Source organism: Ictalurus furcatus, chromosome 12 (genome assembly GCF_023375685.1).
Source record: "Ictalurus furcatus strain D&B chromosome 12, Billie_1.0, whole genome shotgun sequence".
Lineage (NCBI taxonomy): Eukaryota > Metazoa > Chordata > Actinopteri > Siluriformes > Ictaluridae > Ictalurus > Ictalurus furcatus.
In genome coordinates this window covers 28,019,875-28,041,795 of record NC_071266.1, presented here as the reverse complement: position 1 = coordinate 28,041,795, position 21,921 = coordinate 28,019,875, and the positions used below count along the sequence as shown (strand labels likewise).

The 21,921-nt window shown below is 39.0% G+C and overlaps 2 protein-coding genes across 2 annotated transcripts; one reads left to right on the top strand and one right to left on the bottom strand.

Moving 5' to 3' along the window:
• Positions 1 to 2,637: 2,637 nt before the first annotated feature.
• On the top strand, positions 2,638 to 8,362 carry LOC128615582 (zinc finger protein 585A-like). The gene is made up of 2 exons (XM_053637790.1): positions 2,638 to 2,977; positions 5,531 to 8,362. The coding sequence occupies exons 1-2, from the start codon at positions 2,909 to 2,911 to the stop codon at positions 6,719 to 6,721; spliced, it is 1,260 nt and encodes a 419-aa protein (XP_053493765.1). The 5' UTR covers positions 2,638 to 2,908; the 3' UTR covers positions 6,722 to 8,362.
• Positions 8,363 to 9,891: 1,529 nt separating this feature from the next.
• Positions 9,892 to 21,084, bottom strand: cbx2 (chromobox homolog 2 (Drosophila Pc class)). Its single transcript, XM_053637761.1, has 5 exons — positions 20,822 to 21,084; positions 20,632 to 20,675; positions 18,288 to 18,353; positions 12,867 to 12,936; positions 9,892 to 12,716 (listed from the first exon to the last, which is right to left on the bottom strand). Exons 1-5 carry the CDS (start codon positions 20,891 to 20,893, stop codon positions 11,412 to 11,414), a joined length of 1,557 nt encoding a protein of 518 aa, XP_053493736.1. The 5' UTR covers positions 20,894 to 21,084; the 3' UTR covers positions 9,892 to 11,411.
• Between the last annotated feature and the right edge of the window lie 837 nt (positions 21,085 to 21,921).

Sequence of the window (21,921 nt, the reverse complement as noted above, 5' to 3'; positions counted from 1 at the left end):
GATACAAAATGCATACAGTTAACACAAATATAAAATGCTTGAACTTTTAACACACGCGCTCAACCGAGACCAAAACAATGGATCTTTACTGCCAGATTTACACATACTTTCACACTGTATGTCAGAACAGATAACATCATGTTCCAAACCTGATTTATAGGCTAAAGTCAAAGCGAACAGCTGTTCATATTGTGAATTTAAACACACACACACACACACACACACACACACACACACACACACATATATATATATATATACAGTATCTCACAAAAGTGAGTACACCCCGCACATTTTTGTAAATATTTGATTATAACTTTTCATGTGACAACACTGAAGAAATGACACTTTGCTAGGGGAGGTTGTGGCTCAATTGGTAGAGCGGGTTGTCCACTAATTACAGGGTTGGCGGTTCGATTCCTGGCCCGCATGACTCCACATGCCAAAGTGTCCTTGGGCAAGACACTGAACCCCAAGTTGCTCCTGATGGATGGCATGATGGCATATGATTGCATGGCAGCTCTGCTACCATTGGTGTGTGTGAATGAGACGCAGTGTAAAGCGCTTTGGATAAAAGCGCTATAGAAGTGTGCCATTTACCAATGTAAAGTAGTGAGTGTACAGCTTGTGTAACAGTGTACATTTGCTGACCCCTCAAAATAACTCAACACACAGCCATTAATGTCTAAACCGCTGGCAACAAAAGTGAGTACACCCCTAAGTGAAAATGTTCAAATTGGGCCCAAAGTGTCAGTATTTTGTGTGGCCACCATTATTTTCCAGCACTGTCTTAACCCTCTTGGGCATGGAGTTCACCAGAGCTTCACAGGTTGCCACTGGAGTCCTCTTCCACTCCTCCATGACGACATCACGGAGCTGGTGGATGTTAGAGACCTTGTGCTCCTCCACCTTCCGTTTGAGGATGCCCCACAGATGCTCAATACTTCATACTACATGTTTTACCAAATAACACAAAATAACAGATGTGGTGTTTATACGTTTTTCCATAAAGTTATTCTAAAATGCAATTTGTTTGTATGCTAATATTCTACTAAAATGCTCACAAAATAAACAAACAATTGAAAGAAATTCAGGTGACATTTATTAAAATCATTAAAACATTTGACAGATGTAAGAATTGGAGTTGATGCATCTTCTTACAAAGCTCCCTGCCAACTGGGAAGAAGATTTCCACTCCTTTCCATTTGAAAAGCTGTAAAAGAACAAAAAGGGCGTTAGTTAGTTGTTAGCTACAAAATATGGACAAATGACTTTGGGCTTCAACTGTCTTGCCAACAATTACCATTATTTTTTATTTATTAATGAACAACACATTGTGCTTTTATGGGATGTCTGTGAGACTTGATTCTTTGGCAGTGGTTAATTTGTAAATCTACAAGTCCTGGAACACTAAGAGGGCAGTGATCCGGCAGGTCAGGAGGCACGTGAAAGGTCACGGTCCTCGAACTTACAGACATGTAAAAGTGCTTCCAGTATCTCACGTAGCCAATGATATTCAATGATGATAATAATCCTATGTTATTGATCACACTGCTACAGCGACATAATAATAGCATAACAAACTTAATAGCAGTGAGTATTCTCAGTACAAAAGGAAACATTTTATGAATTGCACAGTCTATCAGCTTATGTGCTGTCACCTTAGTTAGTTAAAAAACACACTTCACCAAAGCACTTCAAAAACAAGGCTACGTTTCATGCAGTAAGCGTACTTACAATAAACATTAACTATACAACATAAGAAAAAATTGTCTTACTTTAGATAATATATTCAACAAAGCTGTCATGTCAGTGTCCTTCTACTCTTCCCTGTGTCCCTTACATATCCATGAGCGCACAAATGGTTCGGGATTGAACTTTGTAAGCCGTGGACTGACGATGTTCACAAACATCAGAGACGAGATCATGTGGACGAGAAGAGATGCACGCTGTGAGCTACAAACGACATTGATTTTGGAGAAACCCTGCTCAAGCTCCACTGGAGATTGGTGTGGTGTTCACAGCAGCCAACAACTGCCTCAGTTCTTCTGTAACTTTTTATTTGAGTCCCTGTTCTTCCTAAAATTCTGAATGACTGTACATGGGCTCTTAACTCTATGAAATTCTGGGCAGTCAGTCTCACTTTCAAAGCCCTGTGCAGGTTGACAACGTTTAGCCTCATAAGCGCTTCTAATTATATCTAATCCATCAATACAGCATACACATATCACATAGGATTGAAATAGGATATAGTATTTATTGGGCTATGACTTTTGCCCACTGGGCCCAGTGTTAAGTTCTTCATCCGATACCAGTCACAGAACCAGAATTTGGACCCTGCACTGGCTGATTTCCTCTCATCCAAGCTCGGTAAGAAGTCACACTGACACCATCGTTCAGTGAAAGCTTCTTAGTTTAATGATAAAGAAAGAATAGTATACATACACACAATAAATATTGATAAAGACTGATAAATGTCAATTGGAGCAGGTAACAGATGAAATCAAAACATCTATTACGTAGGTTCGAGTGATATAAGAACTAAAAACGTCTAGTTTTCCAGGAAGAAGAACGGGGGGGGATCATGAGCCCTTTTGATGAGTTTTTTCTTTTTTCCTGAGAATCTGCTGCCCACACTCCAGTTCAGTAGGTGGCGGTAATGCACCTTCAGTTGGTTTGCCAACCACCATTAAAACAAGAAGAAGAAGAAGAGGTAGAAGAAGAAGAAGAAGAAGCTCTTCTTTCTCCACACGGGCTTCGGATCTCTGATACTCTGCGTAACATCACTAAAGGTGAGTTCATCTGAAACTTACCACCTGAGCTGCTCGGTTAACAGGTTAGTGGAGATTCTGGAGTCATGAATCTCTGTATTTTCCTTCCAGTGTCCTGATTCTTTACACCTCTTATAATGAAATCAGAGTCCAGACGCCGCTCTTTAGGAAAATCTCCACAGACTCCTGCTGCTACTGGCTCAAAGGTAAAGTTTACTCATGTGTCTGAATTCTCTTTTAGTTTTTAAACTCTGAGAACTTATTTATAATTAAGTAACCTTTACAACACTATATACAACAAGCAGAAGACTTCAGGTCAGGACTCACACTTTATGTGGTCTTCGGATTATTAATAAAGGAACTGATTTCATTGCATGTTTCTGTTGGAAATTCTGAAACAATTAGCAGATTAGCAAACCAAAAGACAAGCCTGCTAACTGTTATCTAGATGAATAAAGTTCATTAGATGGAAATGTGTAACACTTAATCTCTTCAGATTATTAATAAAGGAACTGATTTCATTGCATGTTTCTGTTGTAAATTCTGAAACAATTGTTGTGACTAAAATCAACCTTTTAGCCTAAGTCAAAAACTTCAGAGACAGAGAGTTTAGTAGATGTCAAAAAGTAAATAAACTTTATTGAAAATCAATAAAGTGTGACAGTCTGCAGAAAGTTTGAATTATACATACACAAACATGTCTTTATATACCTTTCTCCACAGCATAGTCTTTGTAGGTGGGGTTTTGCCTTTCTAAATTAAAACAATCTTTTTTGCCACAATTAAATATTCATGTCTATGTGTTAGCTTAAATTTGTGGAGTATGCCCAGTTAGTGGTTTTTCTGGAAAAGGTTTCACGAGGACAAGGTTTCTTTTACAAAAAAACAAAAAAAGGTTTCACACAGGCTTGTGTGTCTTGACCTTGACTCCCTTCTTAGGCCTCAATGAGCATCTGTCTGTCTTTATTGGTTGTCCCTGCTGATATCTACCTGCTTTCCAGAGGCCCTGTCCTAACTCCCTAATTGGAATCTGCCTCAAGGTTATTTACCTACACATGCGAATATCTACTGCCAATTTTTATTGCTGTGGAGACAGGTGCCAGCTAATACAGAATAACTACTGTTGTGCACTGAAACACAGAGTTCATTCAACTCAAATACACTCAGAATATAACTTGATCAAACATTGTTCTATGGATTTAGATTATGCTTCTAACTGTTGATTATACATATAGATTGTTTTTTAACGAATACTGATTATACGATTATGCTTAAGTAATAATTCTAAATGTTGGTTACATTTTGAATACACTTCATTAACATATCCAAATGTCAGTCACACATATTGTTTACACTTCATAGAAATTTTCCATACAATTAGCAGATTAGCAAACCAAAAGATAAGCCTGCTAAGTGTTAGCTAGATAAGTAAAGTTCATTAGACGGAAATGTGTAACACTTGTTAGATAGTGTCGTGGAATCTTCAGCAAAAAGCTCTCTAAGAGTCTCGGGGTTTTGATGTGAAAAGATGGACTTTATTATTCACACAACAACCGTGCTATCGGTTAATTTACACTAGTCTCTCGAGCAAAGCATTACAACACGCATTGCATTACATCCATCAAACAACCATCAAAATTAGCGGCATTTTTGTTACACCTCTGCGTTTTCTCTAAAATTCCAGTTTGTATTTGCTAATCGCTTTGTTTGTTTGAGAGTCGAGTTTTCCTTTGCAAAGCAGATTGTGTTTGTTTGCAAAATGGTAAATTTATTTGTTTTGGCACAAATTTATCTCCATAATGTGAGCTCCAGGACCACAGTTCTGTAAACTTTCTGCCACTTTTGGATAATATCCACAATTTCAGACAAGTGTGCTAAATGGGTGTCATTTATTCCCAGTCCATTTTACTTCCACACACAAAAACAAAAGAATAATGTGTGAGTCAGCAGATTTAAAAAGCAGATTCTCTAACACTCCCCCAATTTGCATTTGTGAAATGCAAAACATTTTCACTGATTATCCAGTTATCTGCAAAAGAAGCAAAAAGACCCCGCTCCAGATTGCATTGCAAATTTTGAAAATAAAAAGCCTCAGCGAAATTAATCATTTTTGGCTGCAACACTTTGCAAAAAAACTCAGCAAAATCCTGTATGGACTGATTTATATCACACAAACCTAGTGACCACCATACGAGTCCCCAGGAATACAGCGTAATGGGATTTTAAGAAGCATGGATGTGGGATGAGCTGTAACTTCACACCTGAATGATGAAAATTTTTTTAACAGAGAATGTGAGTAGATTACAGTAATACTGTAATCTGTTGTATTTGGAAACAAAGTTCCATGTTGATTTTCCAGAGTCTAAACACATTCAGTGCTTTAGCTTGAAAAAAACATTGACGCACAGAGCAAGGTCATATTTGTATGGCCAGTCTCTAAATTGTATAAACGTAAAGATCTACATTAACTATTTCTGTGTGATGAGAAATGATGTGTAAGTTTGGTCAACTGTTGTTCATCTTGGCTCCTAAAAATGATCAGTGACACTGGTTTTGGCATTAGTAAAATTGGACTGCAATCAATTGAATTACATGACAAATCTAAAATTACAAAGCTGTTACAGCCATTAAAGGTGGGTGATTGTGTGGCCAAGCTGTATTACAGTATTGTAGGAGACGTTTCCAAAAACAATTCCATAAATACATGGGAACAAAATCTAAAATTATTTAAGCATCTTGTATAATGTTATGTTTTCCAGATGTACCACTGCTCAGATTGTGGGAAGAGTTTTACTCGTCAGAGTAATCTCCAAAAACACCAGCGCATTCACACAGGGGAGAAGCCGTATCACTGTGGACAGTGTGGGAAGAGTTTTAGTCAAGAGGTTCATCTTCAGACACACCAGCGCATTCACACAGGAGAGAAGCCGTATCACTGTGGACAGTGTGGGAAGAGTTTTACTCGTCAGAGTCATCTCCAAATACACCAGCGCATTCACACAGGAGAGAAGCCGTATCACTGTGGACAGTGTGGGAAGAGTTTTACTTGTCAGAGTAATCTCCAAATACACCAGCGCATTCACACAGGGGAGAAGCCATATCATTGTGGACAGTGTGGGAAGAGTTTTACTCTCCAGGGTAATCTCGAAAAACACCAGCGCATTCACACAGGGGAGAAGCCGTATTACTGCCCCCAGTGTGGGAAGAGTTTTACTCGTCAGAGTCATCTCCAAATACACCAGCGCATTCACACAGGAGAGAAGCCGTATCACTGTGGACAGTGTGGGAAGAGCTTTACTTGCCAGAGTACTCTCCAAATACACCAGCGCATTCACACAGGAGAGAAGCCGTATCACTGTGGACAGTGTGGGAAGAGTTTTACTCTCCAGGGTAATCTCGAAAAACACCAGCGCATTCACACAGGGGAGAAGCCGTATTACTGCCCCCAGTGTGGGAAGAGTTTTACTCGTCAGAGTCATCTCCAAATACACCAGCGCATTCACACAGGAGAGAAGCCGTATCACTGTGTACAGTGTGGGAAGAGTTTTACTTGTCAGAGTAATCTCCAAATACACCAGCGTATTCACACAGGAGAGAAGCCGTATCACTGCTCGCAGTGTGGGAAGAGTTTTACTTGTCAGAGTAATCTCCAAATACACCAGCGCATTCACACAGGAGTAAAGCCATATTACTGTGGACAGTGTGGGAAGAGTTTTACTTCTCTGAGTAATCTCCAAGTACACGAGCGTATTCACACAGGAGAGAAGCCGTATCACTGTGAACAGTGTGGGAAATTTTTTCGTGACCAGAGGGCCTTCCGTAGACACCAGCAAAGTCATACAGGACAGAAGCCGTACCTGTGCGGACAATGTGGACGGAGCTATACTCATTCGGGTTCTTTAAGGACACACAAGTGCTCTAACATAAAGCCATCAGATCTTGACACGTGAATGTCAAATTAAGATGCATGTTTTTAATTTTCATTTTTTAAAGGGCTGTAAAGAGACATTCTGGCATAAAACTATGTTATTTTTGTACTTACTTTTGTTGCCAGAGGTTTAGACATTAATGGCTGTGTACTGATACTGTATATCTCCCCTGTATTTTATTCCATTGCTACTGAGAAACAGCTGAATGAAGTGCAAATAAATCAATCACAGCTGATTCTCATCTAGGAAACACGCAGGTATTGAGGTTCTTCCAGTGGCATGACCATATGGTATACAGTAAAAGATGACCTCTTTGGGCTGATCTTGTGTGGAAAAGGAACAATATAGATCAGCAAAAAGAGAAGATGAGTACCAGGACAAGGTAGGGGGAGAGAGGAGTTAGAATTCATGGTGGCGTTCAGAGAAGGGCCAGATCTAGGGTACCTGATGAAATAAGCGCTACTATCATAGACCATGTCATAAACCACGGGCTATCATACAGTGAGGATGGTGAACGAGAACAAACAAATATCGGCCGGGACACAGTGGCATCCGTTGTCTGGATTTTTCAAGAATCCAACAGGTAGGATAAGTCATAAGGGCTCCTCCTACTGCAAAGTGTAAATACAGTCATTTTACCATGTATTACTGTACAGTGACTGTATGGCAGACCAGAAGATGACTTTTTTCTTTCTTTTTTTTATTGTTCTATGGCTTTTTCTGTTTGTATATTTTGTATTTTCACACAATGAACAGCAGCTATATTGCATATTTTTGTTATCTTGCAGTAATGTCCTATTGCAAATAGAGCATTTACTGCAGCAATTCTGTCTCTGGCTTCTATTTTTTCATAAACCCTACATTCTATAAAGCTACTCTGAGATTGGGTCATTCATTTTTTACATTGAATTTCTGCAGCAAAAGAAACAAAATGCGAAATTCTAAACCCAACAAAACCAAAATGTAGAGAGGCTTCAAAAGAAAACTGCAGTGCAAAGCACAATCTATGATCAATACAATATACAGTCTACTGTATAAGTGCAGACCTGACACATGTAAAATAATTCAGTTTCTGTAATTCCATCTGATGTTAGTGTTTTTATGACATTGTGCTATGATTGACTAAATGTTCTGTTGGAAGAGAAAGTGTGTTATTGTTTTGGTAGACATAGTTTATTGTATTAGTGTATTTAGTGTTGGAGTTTAGTTTACAGTATGATTTTGAGCGTGAAATTAACCGTGTTGCCAGTTGTGTGTATTGTAGGTGTGTTAATAGTTCAGAAAAATTGTTAAAAGAATAGTCATAGCAATCATAAAAAACTGTAATAAGACAACAAAACAAAAAAAAAAAGCCCAGCTTGTCATGTTAATTGATACTACAAAGCGTAAACTCCTCTGTCCTGAACATGACGGAAAACTTAAAACTCACCGCTTTACCTCTGACTGTTTACAAAGCGCTGGCACTGGAGACTCCTTCCACGAACATTAAACAAACGTCTCCACACAGAAAACTATAAGAATGCGTGGAGCATCTGCTGTACAAGCCCTTGTGAATGAGCTGTTACTATAGAAATGATAACATATTAGAACGAGCACATTAATATGAATCTGATTTAGAGCTGCTGGCATAGAGAATTAATCAACACCAGTCAAAATCCAGAATTCGATAGTGCTGTGGGAAACCTGGATTAGCTGTAGACTATAGTGTTCTGTGGCACAGATGCTAACTTGGCTGTAGCGTTTATTCTTTACTTCAGTGTTGTCCATGACACAATACTTATGGTTCCTTGACAAGAAAAGTAGATATTGTGTACTGGTTGTTCTTTCAAATCTTTGCATTAAAAAAAAAAAAAAAAAGAACCCCAACAAAAACAACTTTTCATTATCTGCTGAACTGCATGCTGTCTCCAAAAGGGGGGACTATGGTTTAAACCTTCTGTGCTCTGTTCGGAGTAGACAAGACAGAAAGACAGTCCTTCCAGGAATTAGCGATTTTGCGACCGCAGAAATTAACACAAAGTCAAGCAAACTACACAATATTCGAAGGAGGTTGCAATTTACAAAATTACTGCAGATCTGGGCCAAGACGTCATGACAACGCACATTCTTTGATTCACATCCGTTGAACATGAATACAGCTAAAAGGTCTCATTTACCAACAAGCATCACTGTGAAAGGCCAATTCAAGTAGCTTTCAGCAAAAAAAAAAAAAAAAAAAAAACAAACTCAGCAAGTTGCATTGCATTTTAAAAAATTTGCAGCAATTTTTAGCTGCAACAAAAAACCTTCCCATGCGTGCAGATGCTTTTCCCAGCAGGAATGATTGAAGAACAGAGCGAATTTGTCTTATAGGCCAAAAAGTATGTAGACACCTGACTATCACACATATATGTGCTTGCTAAACATCTCATTCCAGATTTATTCCCCTTTGGTGTTGTAACGCGTTCCATTCTTTTGGGAAGGCTTTCTACTAGATTTTGGGGCGTGGCTGTGGGGATATGTGATCATTCAGCTACAAGAGCATTAGTGAGGTTGAGGTCAGGCACTGATGTTTGGTGAGGAGACTCCAGTTCCAGTTCATCCCAAAAGTGTTCTGTGGGGTTGAGGTCAGGGCTCTGTGCAGGACTCGAGTTCTTCCACCTTCTTCCAACCTTCACACACCACGTCTTCATGGAGCTCGCTTTCTACACAGGGGCGTCGTCATGCTGGAACATGTTTGGGCCTCTTAGTTCCAGTGAAGGGAAATTATAATGCTATAGCATACAGAGACATTTTATACAATTGTGTGCTTCAAACTTTGTAGTCACAATTTGGGGAAGAACCACATATGGGTGTGATGATGATGTGTCCACATACTTTTTAATTTTAGTGTGCATCACCACTATTTGCGATTTGTTTCCTTCCCCCGGGTCAAAATGACCAGAACATAACTGGTGTAATGTAATGAAATATACTATAACGTATGAGAACAAAAGTCAATTTGTCCTCTTTTGCAGAGAAAATGAGACAATCACCGAAAGTTTCATGTTGAAAAACAAAACATGAGTATGGTTCCACATTAAGTGAAAATTTTAAATGGGTCCATTTGTCCCAGGTTAATTATATGGTGCAAACATTGGTGCTAACTTTTCATTGACACAAAACTAGACTAGGTTTCTATTGAGTAAGATTTTGTCATATCAGAAATTAGTACTGTATTATTATATTATACTATACTATATTATATTATATTATATTATATTATATAAAATCAACATTTCAATTAAAACGGTCCACTCATGGGTCATGGGCTGGAAATACTGGTGTGAATCGACACTGGGATCCCGTCACCCCCCCACACAAAAACTATGAGTGCGCAGTATGCTGCTCGTATGGTGGTCTTTTTCCTCTGACGGATGGTGTACAGTAGATGGGATTACTTTTGTGAAGAATAACAGATGCATATTTGACATATCCACATTGAAGCTCACGCCCAAGTTTAATTCAAAAGGTTTGATTTAAAATGAGTCGCCAGCATTTTTTTTTTAACAAAACAACCTTTTTGTTTGCATATGATCTAAAAAAATAATAAAGATAGTACGAAATAATAAATAAAGAAGGAAATGTGTTCTGTCAGAGAGAAGGCCACGTGTTCTACGCTGCTGATTATAATAAGGCAAAAAAAAAGTTCACATCTCTAAAAAATTGGCCATTTAAATAAAAATAAAAATATAAAAAGACCAGAAGGGTTCAGATAAAAACAAACAAGAAGAACTTTGGATAAATTTTCTTCCTTTTGTAGTTTTACACTTCTGAAAACACTGAGAACTGTAGGTCATGTTTTCTTCCACTTTTTTCCCCCCATTAACTGACCATAGCATGTAAAAACCCCCTTGCCCTGTCTGAGTATCATATATTCCAGTATGGATTCTTACTGATCAGTGGTTCCCAAACATTATGGAGCCAGGGAGCCCTTTAATTTTATAATAAACTTCACATTACCGATTAATTTTATGAACATAAACCAATTAAAAATATTATACTCGTTATTTAATTATCTAAAGTATTACTCTGGATATTTACTGGGGCTTTTTATTCCTGAACCTTCAAGACTGCAATGATGCATATTACAACATCAGTGAGGGTGAATAATGAATTCCTCCACAATAGCAAAATGAAAAAACTAAATCGTGGGTATGCTTCACAGGCCCAAGGGGGCTCCCAGACTCCACTTTAAGAACCACTGACTTAAGTGATAAATCAGGGAAATTCAACAACAACAAAAAAATTGAAAACCAAAAGCTCCGAATTTAAAATCCAGAAAATGTTTCCTAACCGCCGAGCACCAAATGGTTCAGTCCTAGTGTAAAAGCCAAGTCTCAGGTTTTATCATTTTCCAGGCTTCCAGACGTTTCCAGAATTTCCAGTCTTACTATAAGACACTGTGGTTGTTTAATGAAAAAAAGCACCAAATGGCTAAGCACCTGAATCGGAGTTCAACTTTAAGTAGGAATAAAAAACCTCAAATGTTGAAAACTGAGTCACTTCAAAGCACCAACTGGTTTACATGCTTTCTTCACTCCTTCATAGCCCTGTCTCAGGTATCCTCTTCTTCTTCAAGAAGAAGCTTCCAGAACGGACTCGGTGGTTGTAACAAGAAACTGTGATCTACGAAACTTTGCTAAGATACCTGATATCAATAGATACATAAACAATCTTTTCTCCAACTCTCTTAGTAATTCCGGATGCTAAAGAAACCCACGCTAGTGGGAGATTCTTTCACAGTTACAGTGACGAGATTAGCAGTGACATCGGTAACGAAAACATGTTCGATGAGGCTTCGTGTTGGCCTCCAGTCCTTGCACTCCGACTGCACTTCCAATGACAACTCCTGCCTTTTCCCAGTGAATGGTAACTCCTGCTCGGATTCTGAGCTGCTTCCCTCCTCACCCGTGCTCATCTCGCTTAGCGGTTTTGTCATTTTGCCACCATCTTTAGAACCAGTAAATGTCGGTACTTTCCGCTGCCTTCCCGGGGTCACTTTCCCCAATCTGTCCAATGGATCCTCCATTTTCACTTTTTCTACCCCTGCTGGTGTGCTGATATCACGGGATCCTGCACGACCCATAATCCCTCCTTCTGCCAGAGCACTTTTTTCCTGCACTGGACCTTTTTTCACTATGTTCCCAGAATCCCTAAGGCTGGTAACATCTTTTGGAGAGGCACTGACACCCAGTTGTGTTTTGTTGACACCAGACAAGCTGGAGACCTGAGTACTGGGGATTTTCACTGAGGAGAGAGGGGATACAGATGGTTTTGTGTTCACTGGTCGCTGCAAAGCTGGAGTTTCCTGTTTTTTCATCCAATTAGGAGCTCCCCCTGCTGCCTGTCCATTGGTACTGTTGGTAAGTTTTGAATTGTGCAAACTCAGAGAAGCCACTCCTGGAGACTTAGAGGATGAGTTTTTTAAATCCAGGCCTCCCCCATTACCCATGTCTGAGACAGAAAGCTTAAACTCTGTGACAGGTTTCCCTTGGGACTGCATGGATCCCAGGGTGTTCTTTGGAGATTCATTGGCGTTAAAAGATCCTCGGTTCTGCACCGCTATCGTCTCCCTGTTGGCTGCTCGATTCAGGCCTGTGTAGGTGAAACTGGCAGGCATCAGTGGTTTCTTAATGTTGCTACGCAGGTCTGAGAGAGAGTCTTTTAGCGGTGGCTTCATGACTTTGCGTGCATTTTTGGCCTGATTCTGCTTCAAGGCCCTCAGCTCTGGAGCAAGAGGCTTCCTTCCTCGCTTCTTTTTCTTTGGAGGATCCGGTTTGGCCAGCACGATCTGAGCCTTCTTCTGCGGGACAGGGTGCAGCTCCCGCACTCGAGGGCCTGGCTTTGCCTTTCTGTCATTGTCATCCTGGTCATCATCATCATCCTCAGATGAAGAGGATGAGGAGGATGAAGAAGATGATGATGATGATGATGAATCAGAGGAAGATGAAGATGATGAGGAGCTGCTTGACTTTGAGACTGGCTGAACCGGTTCCTGCTGAAGTGACAAAGGGTGAAAAGAAAATCACTTAGTAGTGGATAAAAATAATGTTTCAAGCCCTGCGATGCATGCACCGCCATGTTCTCCTGGCACACTGAATGGCGAGCTACAGTGTTGCATTCATATCTAATATGAGGTCCTCACCATGATTTTCCGAGGTCTTCCACGTGGCCGTTTTCCTCGTTTCCGAATCAGCAGCTCTCTTTCTTGCTCCCTGGCCAAACAGAATAGCAAAAGTCAGAAATGCCAGCACAAAACAGTCATCAACGTTGAAAGAAATAACACGGTTGATGAGCACCTCTCTCAATAATGAAGGAACTGAAGTTGAACTAATTAAGATAAAACACAAGAAGTCATTTTGTTTAGTGTTCCAGACAGTTTGCCCAAGAGTACCCCTTGAAAAAGTGTATCTTTAACTGTGCTACCAAAAGGACTATAGCTTTTTTTTTACGCCCCGCTTCCGGGTGAGTTATGATCCCTACTAAGAAAGGATTTGAGACTGAATTTACTCAACTGTAGAAAGCGAATCAAATATGCCAGGTGTTTTGGATTGCAGCAATTTTCTGTAGATATGAGCTGTTAAACTGAGCCAAAAAACAAATGTACTACTGCAGAAATGCCATGTGTTCTGGAGATTTAGATAAAATAAAAAAAAAACCTCTGGACATGACACATAAAAAGTTTTTGATGTTTTATAATCTACTTATTTAACTATTTCTTTCCTGCCAGCTCAGAGATTTCCAGTCAGGAGATTTTTTTACGTACACCCAATATGGATTTGTTTAACATTCTTCATTATTTCGCCATATTTCTGACCAGTGAAATAAGAGTTTTAGGAGTATGGTTTCAGCCTCATACACTCCTCACACAACTTTTTCCCCCCTCCTCTGATTTGGACGTAACCAACAGATAGGTGTGGACGCATCCTTAATTATTTCCCTCCATAAAAAAATATTCACTCCAAATTTGCCTCAGATTAAAACTGAACTGATGCATTTTCTCAAAAATACAAAGAAATCTAATTTTCAATCCATTTCTAAATGTCTGATGTCAGATCAGCATGTGCTTAACATGTTATTTTGTCACACAGATTTTTCTTTGATCAAAAAAAAAAAAAATCCCCATCTTCATTGTGCCACAAACTCGGGTTGTGAAATCTAGTTCCTGTTTTTTTTTTATAAGTTAAAACCATCGCCTCCACACTTCCTCCCTTGCTGAGGCCTCGTTGCAGAAACGTTATTTTGACAGACCGGCTTTTCTCTTTTCTTGTCGCTCTTTTTTTTTTTTTAAACCAGTCTAGAGATGCAACAAATGAGCATTTCTGATCATCCATTGTAGTATAATATATATATATATTATATATATTATATATATATAGAAAGAGTCAGATATTATGCAAATTAATTACAACACTGAGATAAACAGAATTTACCAAAAAAATGTCATTTCACTTAACTATTTTATGAGTTAAGTTAATGCTTTAAATCAGGATTTGTACATTTTAACAAGCTTCAAATTGTCTTAACTCACCCAGGACTAAAACGTAAGTACTCCATTGAATGAATATTCACCAATTATATAAACATTTAAAACTGTATTACGTTGAAATCTAGTCGCAACGACCACAACGTCGGTGTGTCCCATGAAGTGGGAAGTGAAATCTCTCAATGCAATCACCACCAGTGTCTGGAAACATTTCCTGACTGAAAACATCAGCCCACGTATTAGCATGAGCTAAGAATAATCCATCACATTTAATAGTTTTTACTATTAGTATGTAAACATGTCAAGGTCTTTTTAAAGACCCTTTTGAAGACCATTTTTATTTGATTTGATTGTTTTTTCAAGGACAGTGCAGGTGTTTATTTCCTGTGACTTTCCAGAGTTTCCAGAACGAGCCCTATAAAGCAGAGGTTCAGGACTGAATCTCCCTGAAATATTTTACGACCGTTCCAAATGTTTATTTGTGGGCGGTTAACATAGCATACATCAGTCTCTCCAGGATTTTGTGATCGCAGAAATTAACACAATCAAGGAAACACCGCAATATTCACAGGAGCTTGCAATTCTTCTAAATTACCGCGGATTTGGGCAAAGACGCGGCGTATCACGTCATCACAACATGCATTCAGCCTAGGGATGTCACGAGAACCGATACTTCGGTACCAAGTCGGCACCAACATTCTTAAAACGTGACGGTACTTGTTTTTCTGCAGTAGCGTAGGTACCTTTGGTAATGACAACTAAAGACCTGCTTCCCTCCTCCCTTTTCTTTCCAAAACCCTTGAAAGAGCAGTTTATAAATCAACTCTCCAATTTTCTCACACAGAACAACCTCCTGGACACCAAGCAGTCTGGCTTCAAGAGCAATCACTCCACGGAGACTGCTCTGCTTTCCGTCACTGAAGCCTTACGACTAGCAAGAGCAACCTCTAGATCATCTGTCCTCATCCTACTCGACCTCTCTGCTGCTTTTGACACTGAATCATCAGATCCCCCTGTCAACTCTCTCCAGCCTGGGTGGAATCCTATGTCTCAGACAGATCCTTCAAGGTATTGTGGAGGGGAGGCATTTCTGAAACTTAGCAACTCACAACTGGCATTCCACAGGGGTCAGTTCTGGGTCCACTGCTCTTTTCTATTTACACTACATCTCTCGGGCAGGTGATTGAGTCTCATGGCTTCTCATACCACTGCTATGCTGACAACACCCAGCTCTATTTGTCATTCCAGCCTGATGATCCATCCGTCTCTGCACAAATCTCTGCTTGCCTGTCAGACATCTCGGTCTGGATGAAGGAACACCACCTTAAGCTCAACCTGGCAAAATCTGAGCTTCTCGTCATCCCAGCCTGTCCCTCAATCAACCGCAACCTCACTGTACAGCTCAGCTCATCCACACTCAAGCCAACCAGGACGGCCAGGAACCTTGGGGTAATTCTTGATGACAGCTTGACCTTTACAGACCACATCTCAACAACTGCACAGTCCTGTAGGTTCATCCTGTACAACATCAACTCTTCATCTCCCTCTACTGGCTTCCTGTAGCCGCCCGCATCAAATTCAAGGCCTTGATGCTCACCTACAAGATATTGTCTGGAACAGCACCCTCCTACCTCAACTCTCTCCTGAAGGCTTACGTTCCCTCACACAATCTGCGATCAATCAACAACTAACACTTAGTAGTGCCTACTCAGCATGGCTCAAGGTCCCTTTCAAGAACCTTCAAAATAACTGTTCCTCAGTGGTGGAATGAACTTCCAACCTCAATCCGGACCGCAGAACCTATCACTATCTTCAAGAAACAGCTAAAGACCCACCTCTTCCATGAACACCTTATCAAACTATAAAAAAAAAATATAAAGAAAGAAAAACTTACTCTGGCACTTACACCTCTACTATGTGCACTTTGCTTCTTCTGGAAGTCTATTAATAGATCTTGTATGGTAACACTACTTGTACTGTTCTCTGCTTGATATCGTTTGCTTGTATTTTCTCATTTGTGAGTCGCTTTGGATAAAAGAGTCTACTAAATTAATAAATGTAAATAAATGTAAACGGAGGTACTGAGATTGCAATTCTTCCGGAACTTATGGGGGCAGTGTTTTAGTCGGTCAAGTGGTAAAGAAGAAGAAGAAGAACGCCTACAAGCACACGGGAAAACTACAGAAGATGGTGACACGTTTAGCTCTGCCCCAACTCGTTGAGAGAAAAGGTGGTACGAGTCAAAAATGGAAATTCCTCGCATTTGAGGTGGATGACAACAAACATATAATTGATGCTGTGAAGCCGGTGTGCAACCGATTCTATCGTTCATTTCAAACAAAGCGAGGAAACACCTCGACTTTGGCGAAGCACCTGAAAGACGGGTCTATATTATGTTTGTTTGAGGCAGCTGGCATTGTTGTTCTGTGAAACCAGCTAACCTTATGCTCCACGTAATGTTTGCGATAACCAGTTATTTGTTAATGAAGCTATCACATTGCAGTGTTATAAACTACCTCCTAATGGACCACCATGCATCACCATTCAGCCCGTGACCTGTCAGCAACATGTAGACTAATATCACTAATAATTATTCACGTTCATGCTTTTAATAAAAATATTTTTGGCCTGCCACCATATCAGTGAATTTAAACTAATGCTTGCATTCAGAGTATAAGGTGTGTGCGTGTGTGTGTGCGTGTGTGTGTGTGTGTGTGTGTGTGTGTGTGTGTGTGCGCCACACCGTGGTATCGACTTTGGTATCAAATATCGTGTAATTTTGGTGGTATCGGTATCGACTACTAGATTTTTGGCATGGTGGCATCCCTAATTCAGCCAAATTTGATTCACGTGCGTCGAACATGAGTACAGCTAACAGTTAGCTATATTTAGAAACAAACATCACTGTGAAAGACCGTGCAGAAAAATTTCATGCAATATCATCAATTCAAGTAGCTTTCTGCAAAAAAAGCATAATTTTGAAAAAACCCGCAGCACAATCAAGTATTTTTGCCTGCAACAATCGCAAAAAACACTCAGCAAAATCCTGTACGGACCGACACACTACAGATTATTATACATGCGGTAGGGGTGTAACGATCCATCGATATGGATCGATGTATCGATAAATAATCAACAATCCGATGTACCGTTGCAATGCATGAACATCGAGGAATGAATAATTTTTAAAGATGGACCTTTATTTAGGACATTCTAATTCCAACCACGTCCGGACGTGACGCCCGTCAAAGTTCATCCATATTTGCAATGAAATATGTAGCATTTCGTAGTGGCAAAAAGTTAAATACAGTTTTCAAAAAATATTTTGTTTGCCTCTGTGAATTTTACTTATTGTGTGAAATAGACACATTGTTTAATGTGGATCGCAGGCCTCTGAATCATTCAACACGAAATCGCAGAGTGGCAGACATTGGGGTATCAGCAAATATCGTATCGCTGGTTAAAAGAATTGATATTAGTTTGTATCATCATGAAACTTGTGGTTTACACCCCGAATGTATGCCAACATTAATATGGTGAGATTGGTTGGTGCTTGGTCATGCCTGAAAAGATTAGATATCAAATTCCTGCATCACTGCTTACCCTGCTGTCTGACATCTGTTAAAAATGCATAAGCGCCTCAAACTTATCAAAATTAGCACAGATCATGGAGTAACTTATTTCCTCATCCCACACCGTTAATTGCTGCTCTATGGCACTCTACAGGAGCTCTCTAGACATTTTCGTCACGATTAACCTGCTGCTATTTATTTATTTTGCTATGGAGTCTTTTTCATAATCAAAGTTGAGTCTACCTAAAAATAAATAAAGCAACAGTTTGTGATTCGTTTGTGTAATGTCTCTGTACCTAAAAATAAATAAAGCAACAGTTTGTGATTCGTTTGTGTAATGTCTCTGTAAACGAGCCCCACTGGCACCACTAAAGCCTTATCTGCATGTCCACAGAGGTGAAAGAATACAAACGGTGCAGCACTCACGCCCGCTGGAGCGTTTCAGCCTGTATTGTTTACATTCAAAGCAGGAGGAGCGTTCTCCTCGGCGAGCCCCGACCCCCCTCACCTCTTATTAAACGCAGCCAGCAGTCTCGGGTCCAGCAGATTCTCCTGAGGCTCCCAGCTATTGTGCCTGAAAACACAAAAAACACAAATTAGAGCTGTTATTCAATTCCATGTGCACACACACAACCCCATCATCCAAACTCCATGCCATGAGTTTTATTACACAAAGCAGAGTTTATCAGGATCTTAAACAGATCTTAAACAATGTTAATGAACAACACACACATGCACTGTCACAGAGACAGAAAGGAAGGGGGAGATAGAGAGAGAGAGATACATAGAAAAGTAAGAAAAAAGGATGTAAGAAAGAAAAAAAGAAAGAAATAAACATGCAATAGTAGAAAGAAATAAAATGGCTCCACATAAATAACAAGTGTGTCACGTTCTGGAAGGAAAACATTTTTACAAAATTACAGCAATGCAGTTTCACACAACACAACCAGCATGAAAAATTAAGAAATTTTTCGAAACACGTAAACCACATACTTTATCATTAATTATTCCTTAATCACCTCATAATCAGACTCTTCACCTCTTCTCCAATAAAAAAAATGTTTCAATGTTCGGGAAAGTATTTACTTTTCAACAAACAAAGCCGCTGTTATTTATATTTTTAATTACAGCACAAGAGATTTGCGCAAAAGAGTGAGAGAGTGAAATCGGCTCTCGAGCAGCACAAAGGAGGACACGCACGTTAAAAGCAAGTGATTAAAATAATCAATAGCCACCAAGCAAGTGGAAGCAGATGGAGCGTTGGGGAAAAAAACTGAGTGTGATTGACAGATAAAATACCCACTGCCTAGGATTAAAGAGTGACAATAGAGGGAGGGAGAGAGAGAGAGAGGGAGCGTGCGAGAATAAACACAAAATCAAACAAATCAAACAGAATATAAAAAAAGACTAACAGAAAAATGATTTAAGAAGATAACAGATAAAGAAAAAGAACAGATATAAAAGGAAGGAGAAAGACAGAGTCAAATAGAGAAAGGTGATGTCACAGAGATATAGAAATTAAGGAAAAATAAGAGAGAGAAAGAGACAGTAAATAAAAGACAAAATTTTAGAAAACAGGGAGATAGGAAAAGACTAAAAAACGACAGAAGAGAAACAAATAGACGTATTCATATATATATATATATATATATATATATATATATATATATATATATATAATTTGGATTCCCCGCCAGAGGTACGATTCTCTGCTTTGCCCTTTTTGTTATTACTATTTTAGCTTGCTTACTTATTTATTAATCATTGTAGGATTATTTATTTATAGTTATATTTAATTTATATTGCAGTTTTGTTTTTCTGCTTCTTCTTTGTTTGTTATTCTTTGCTTTTTTTAATATATAGATTTAATTTTAATTTTTTCTTGCATCTTTGTTTTTTTATATATATTTGTGTTAGTATGTTGCATTAATAATAAAGTTTACTGCATTTTCTATGATATTTTTGGTTTACATTTATATTAAGGTGCTAGATATACATTTATTTTATAGCCTATTAAGACAAACGATAGAATACAGAGATGTATATTTTTAGACTTTCTATTACGTGCTTATTAACTTACTTATGGCTATTTTCTTTACGCAGAACTTTAGGAACATAGTACTATTATTATTATTATTATTATTATTATTATTATTATTACAGAAGGGAGAATGTAGTGATAGAAAGTATGGCAATAAAAACAGCTTAGAAAGAATAAGAGGAACAACAAAGAAAGCAACAGAGAGTATGGATGAGGGACTATTATAAGGGAAACGGTGAACTCTGTGTGTGTGTGTGTGTGTGTGTGTGTGTGTAAAAGGGCAGCTGCAGTTGCTTATGAAAGACGGCACAGGGCCAAAAGCGGTTGAAAACAAAAGACGACGGATGTTAATATATATATTGTTGTAACACTGTTACCCGGAGAGTAAATATGTACACCCCTGTGTGATGGATGGATGGATGGATATGAAAACTACATTAACACTAACATTAAACACACAGAGATTAAAGACAATGCTACTGAGAAACATATTTAAAATCTGAAAATACACACACACACATTATATATATACATATAGCTAGATATAAAGTTTGTCCGACAGTGTCAATAATCTAAACCTGAAATGCTATAACGCTCAGGCTAATCTTAAAACAAAAGAGTGAAAGAGTTGAAACAGTAACGAAAAACAAACGCAACCGTGTGTCACAAAGAGGAAAAATGTGTTACTAATCCCGGATTATTGTTACATTTCCCCCCTTTTTTGCGCAGGGATGAGTTGCACTAGAACTGTTACACTGAAGCAACAAGCCACACGTTGTTGTTGTTTTCATTGTTTCAAATTGGGACTTACTTGGACGACCATCCTCTCCACTTCACCAGATACTCCAACTTTCCCTGTACCACACACACACACACACACACACACACACACACACACACACACAAGCGTTCAAACAGGTCACACAATGCAACAATATCAATCCCCAAACGCGCAAATACCTAATATTACACAAAAAAAATCAAGTAAAGTGTAATCTTACCTTTCGTAGTCTTTTACTGAGAATGCACTCGGCATCGAAAACCTGCTCTCCTACAGCGCTCAACTCCTCCATGTCTGCTACAGCAGCAGCTTTCCTCCTCCTCCTCCTCCTCTTTCTCCTCCTCCTCTACTACCACTGAAAGACAAGGAACCACGAGGGGGAGGGAAAAAGGCGAAGAATGAATCAAAACAACCCGGAAAATATTGGCCCTCCGCGGACACCGTCGGTGCTGACGTCATGGCTCGTCGCTCCACACTTCCTGGATCATTTGCAAGGAGTCAATTAGAATAAAAAGAACAATACAACGTTTCAGCTTACCAGATGATGAAAACAAACTGGATTTGGTTATCTGTCGTTTATAAACAGTAGGGAGAAGGAGTGTAACATGACATAAATATAAAATTCAAATCCAGTTTATTAAATTACAAACAAAATTGCTGAGGTTTAATATCTCATTATTTAGAATTTGTTATGGTTTTAATGCAAAATGTATTGGTTTTAATGGAAGCTGTAATGGTCCATATGTGTCTCTAGTGGTAATTTGTTACCTTCTATTGCTGGTATGTTATGTGGTTATGTGGTGTAGTGGATACCATTAAGGACCAATAATGGTAATGATTTTAATTGTTAGCCGATGTTTTGTAATGGTATGTGTAGTGGAAACCATTAGAATTTCAGTGATGGTTTTTGTTGGGTTTTGTTCAGCAGAGCTATCAGTAAAAAAAAAACAACAAAAAAAAAACTGATCATTTTAAAAGGCATTAAACCTACTTATTACTTATTAAGTCGTTTTGCCGATCTTGGGTTACTGTCTGTGTGGAGTTTCTCATGTTTTCACCATGTCTGCGTGTGTTTCCTCTGGGTTCTCCAGTTTCCTCCCACCGCCCTAAAACTTGCCAGTAGGTGGCTTGGAAAAAGAAATTGCTAAGATAAAGTGTAGAAGGGTTTACGAATATGTGCGCGCATTATGCCCTACGATGGGCTGTCGTCTCATTAAGGGTGTATTCCCATCTCGTTTCCAGTGTTCCCAGAATAAGCCATTAATTAAAAAAATTTGAATGACCCATATGTGTATTGGTGTATTAGCTCAGCATTAGTGA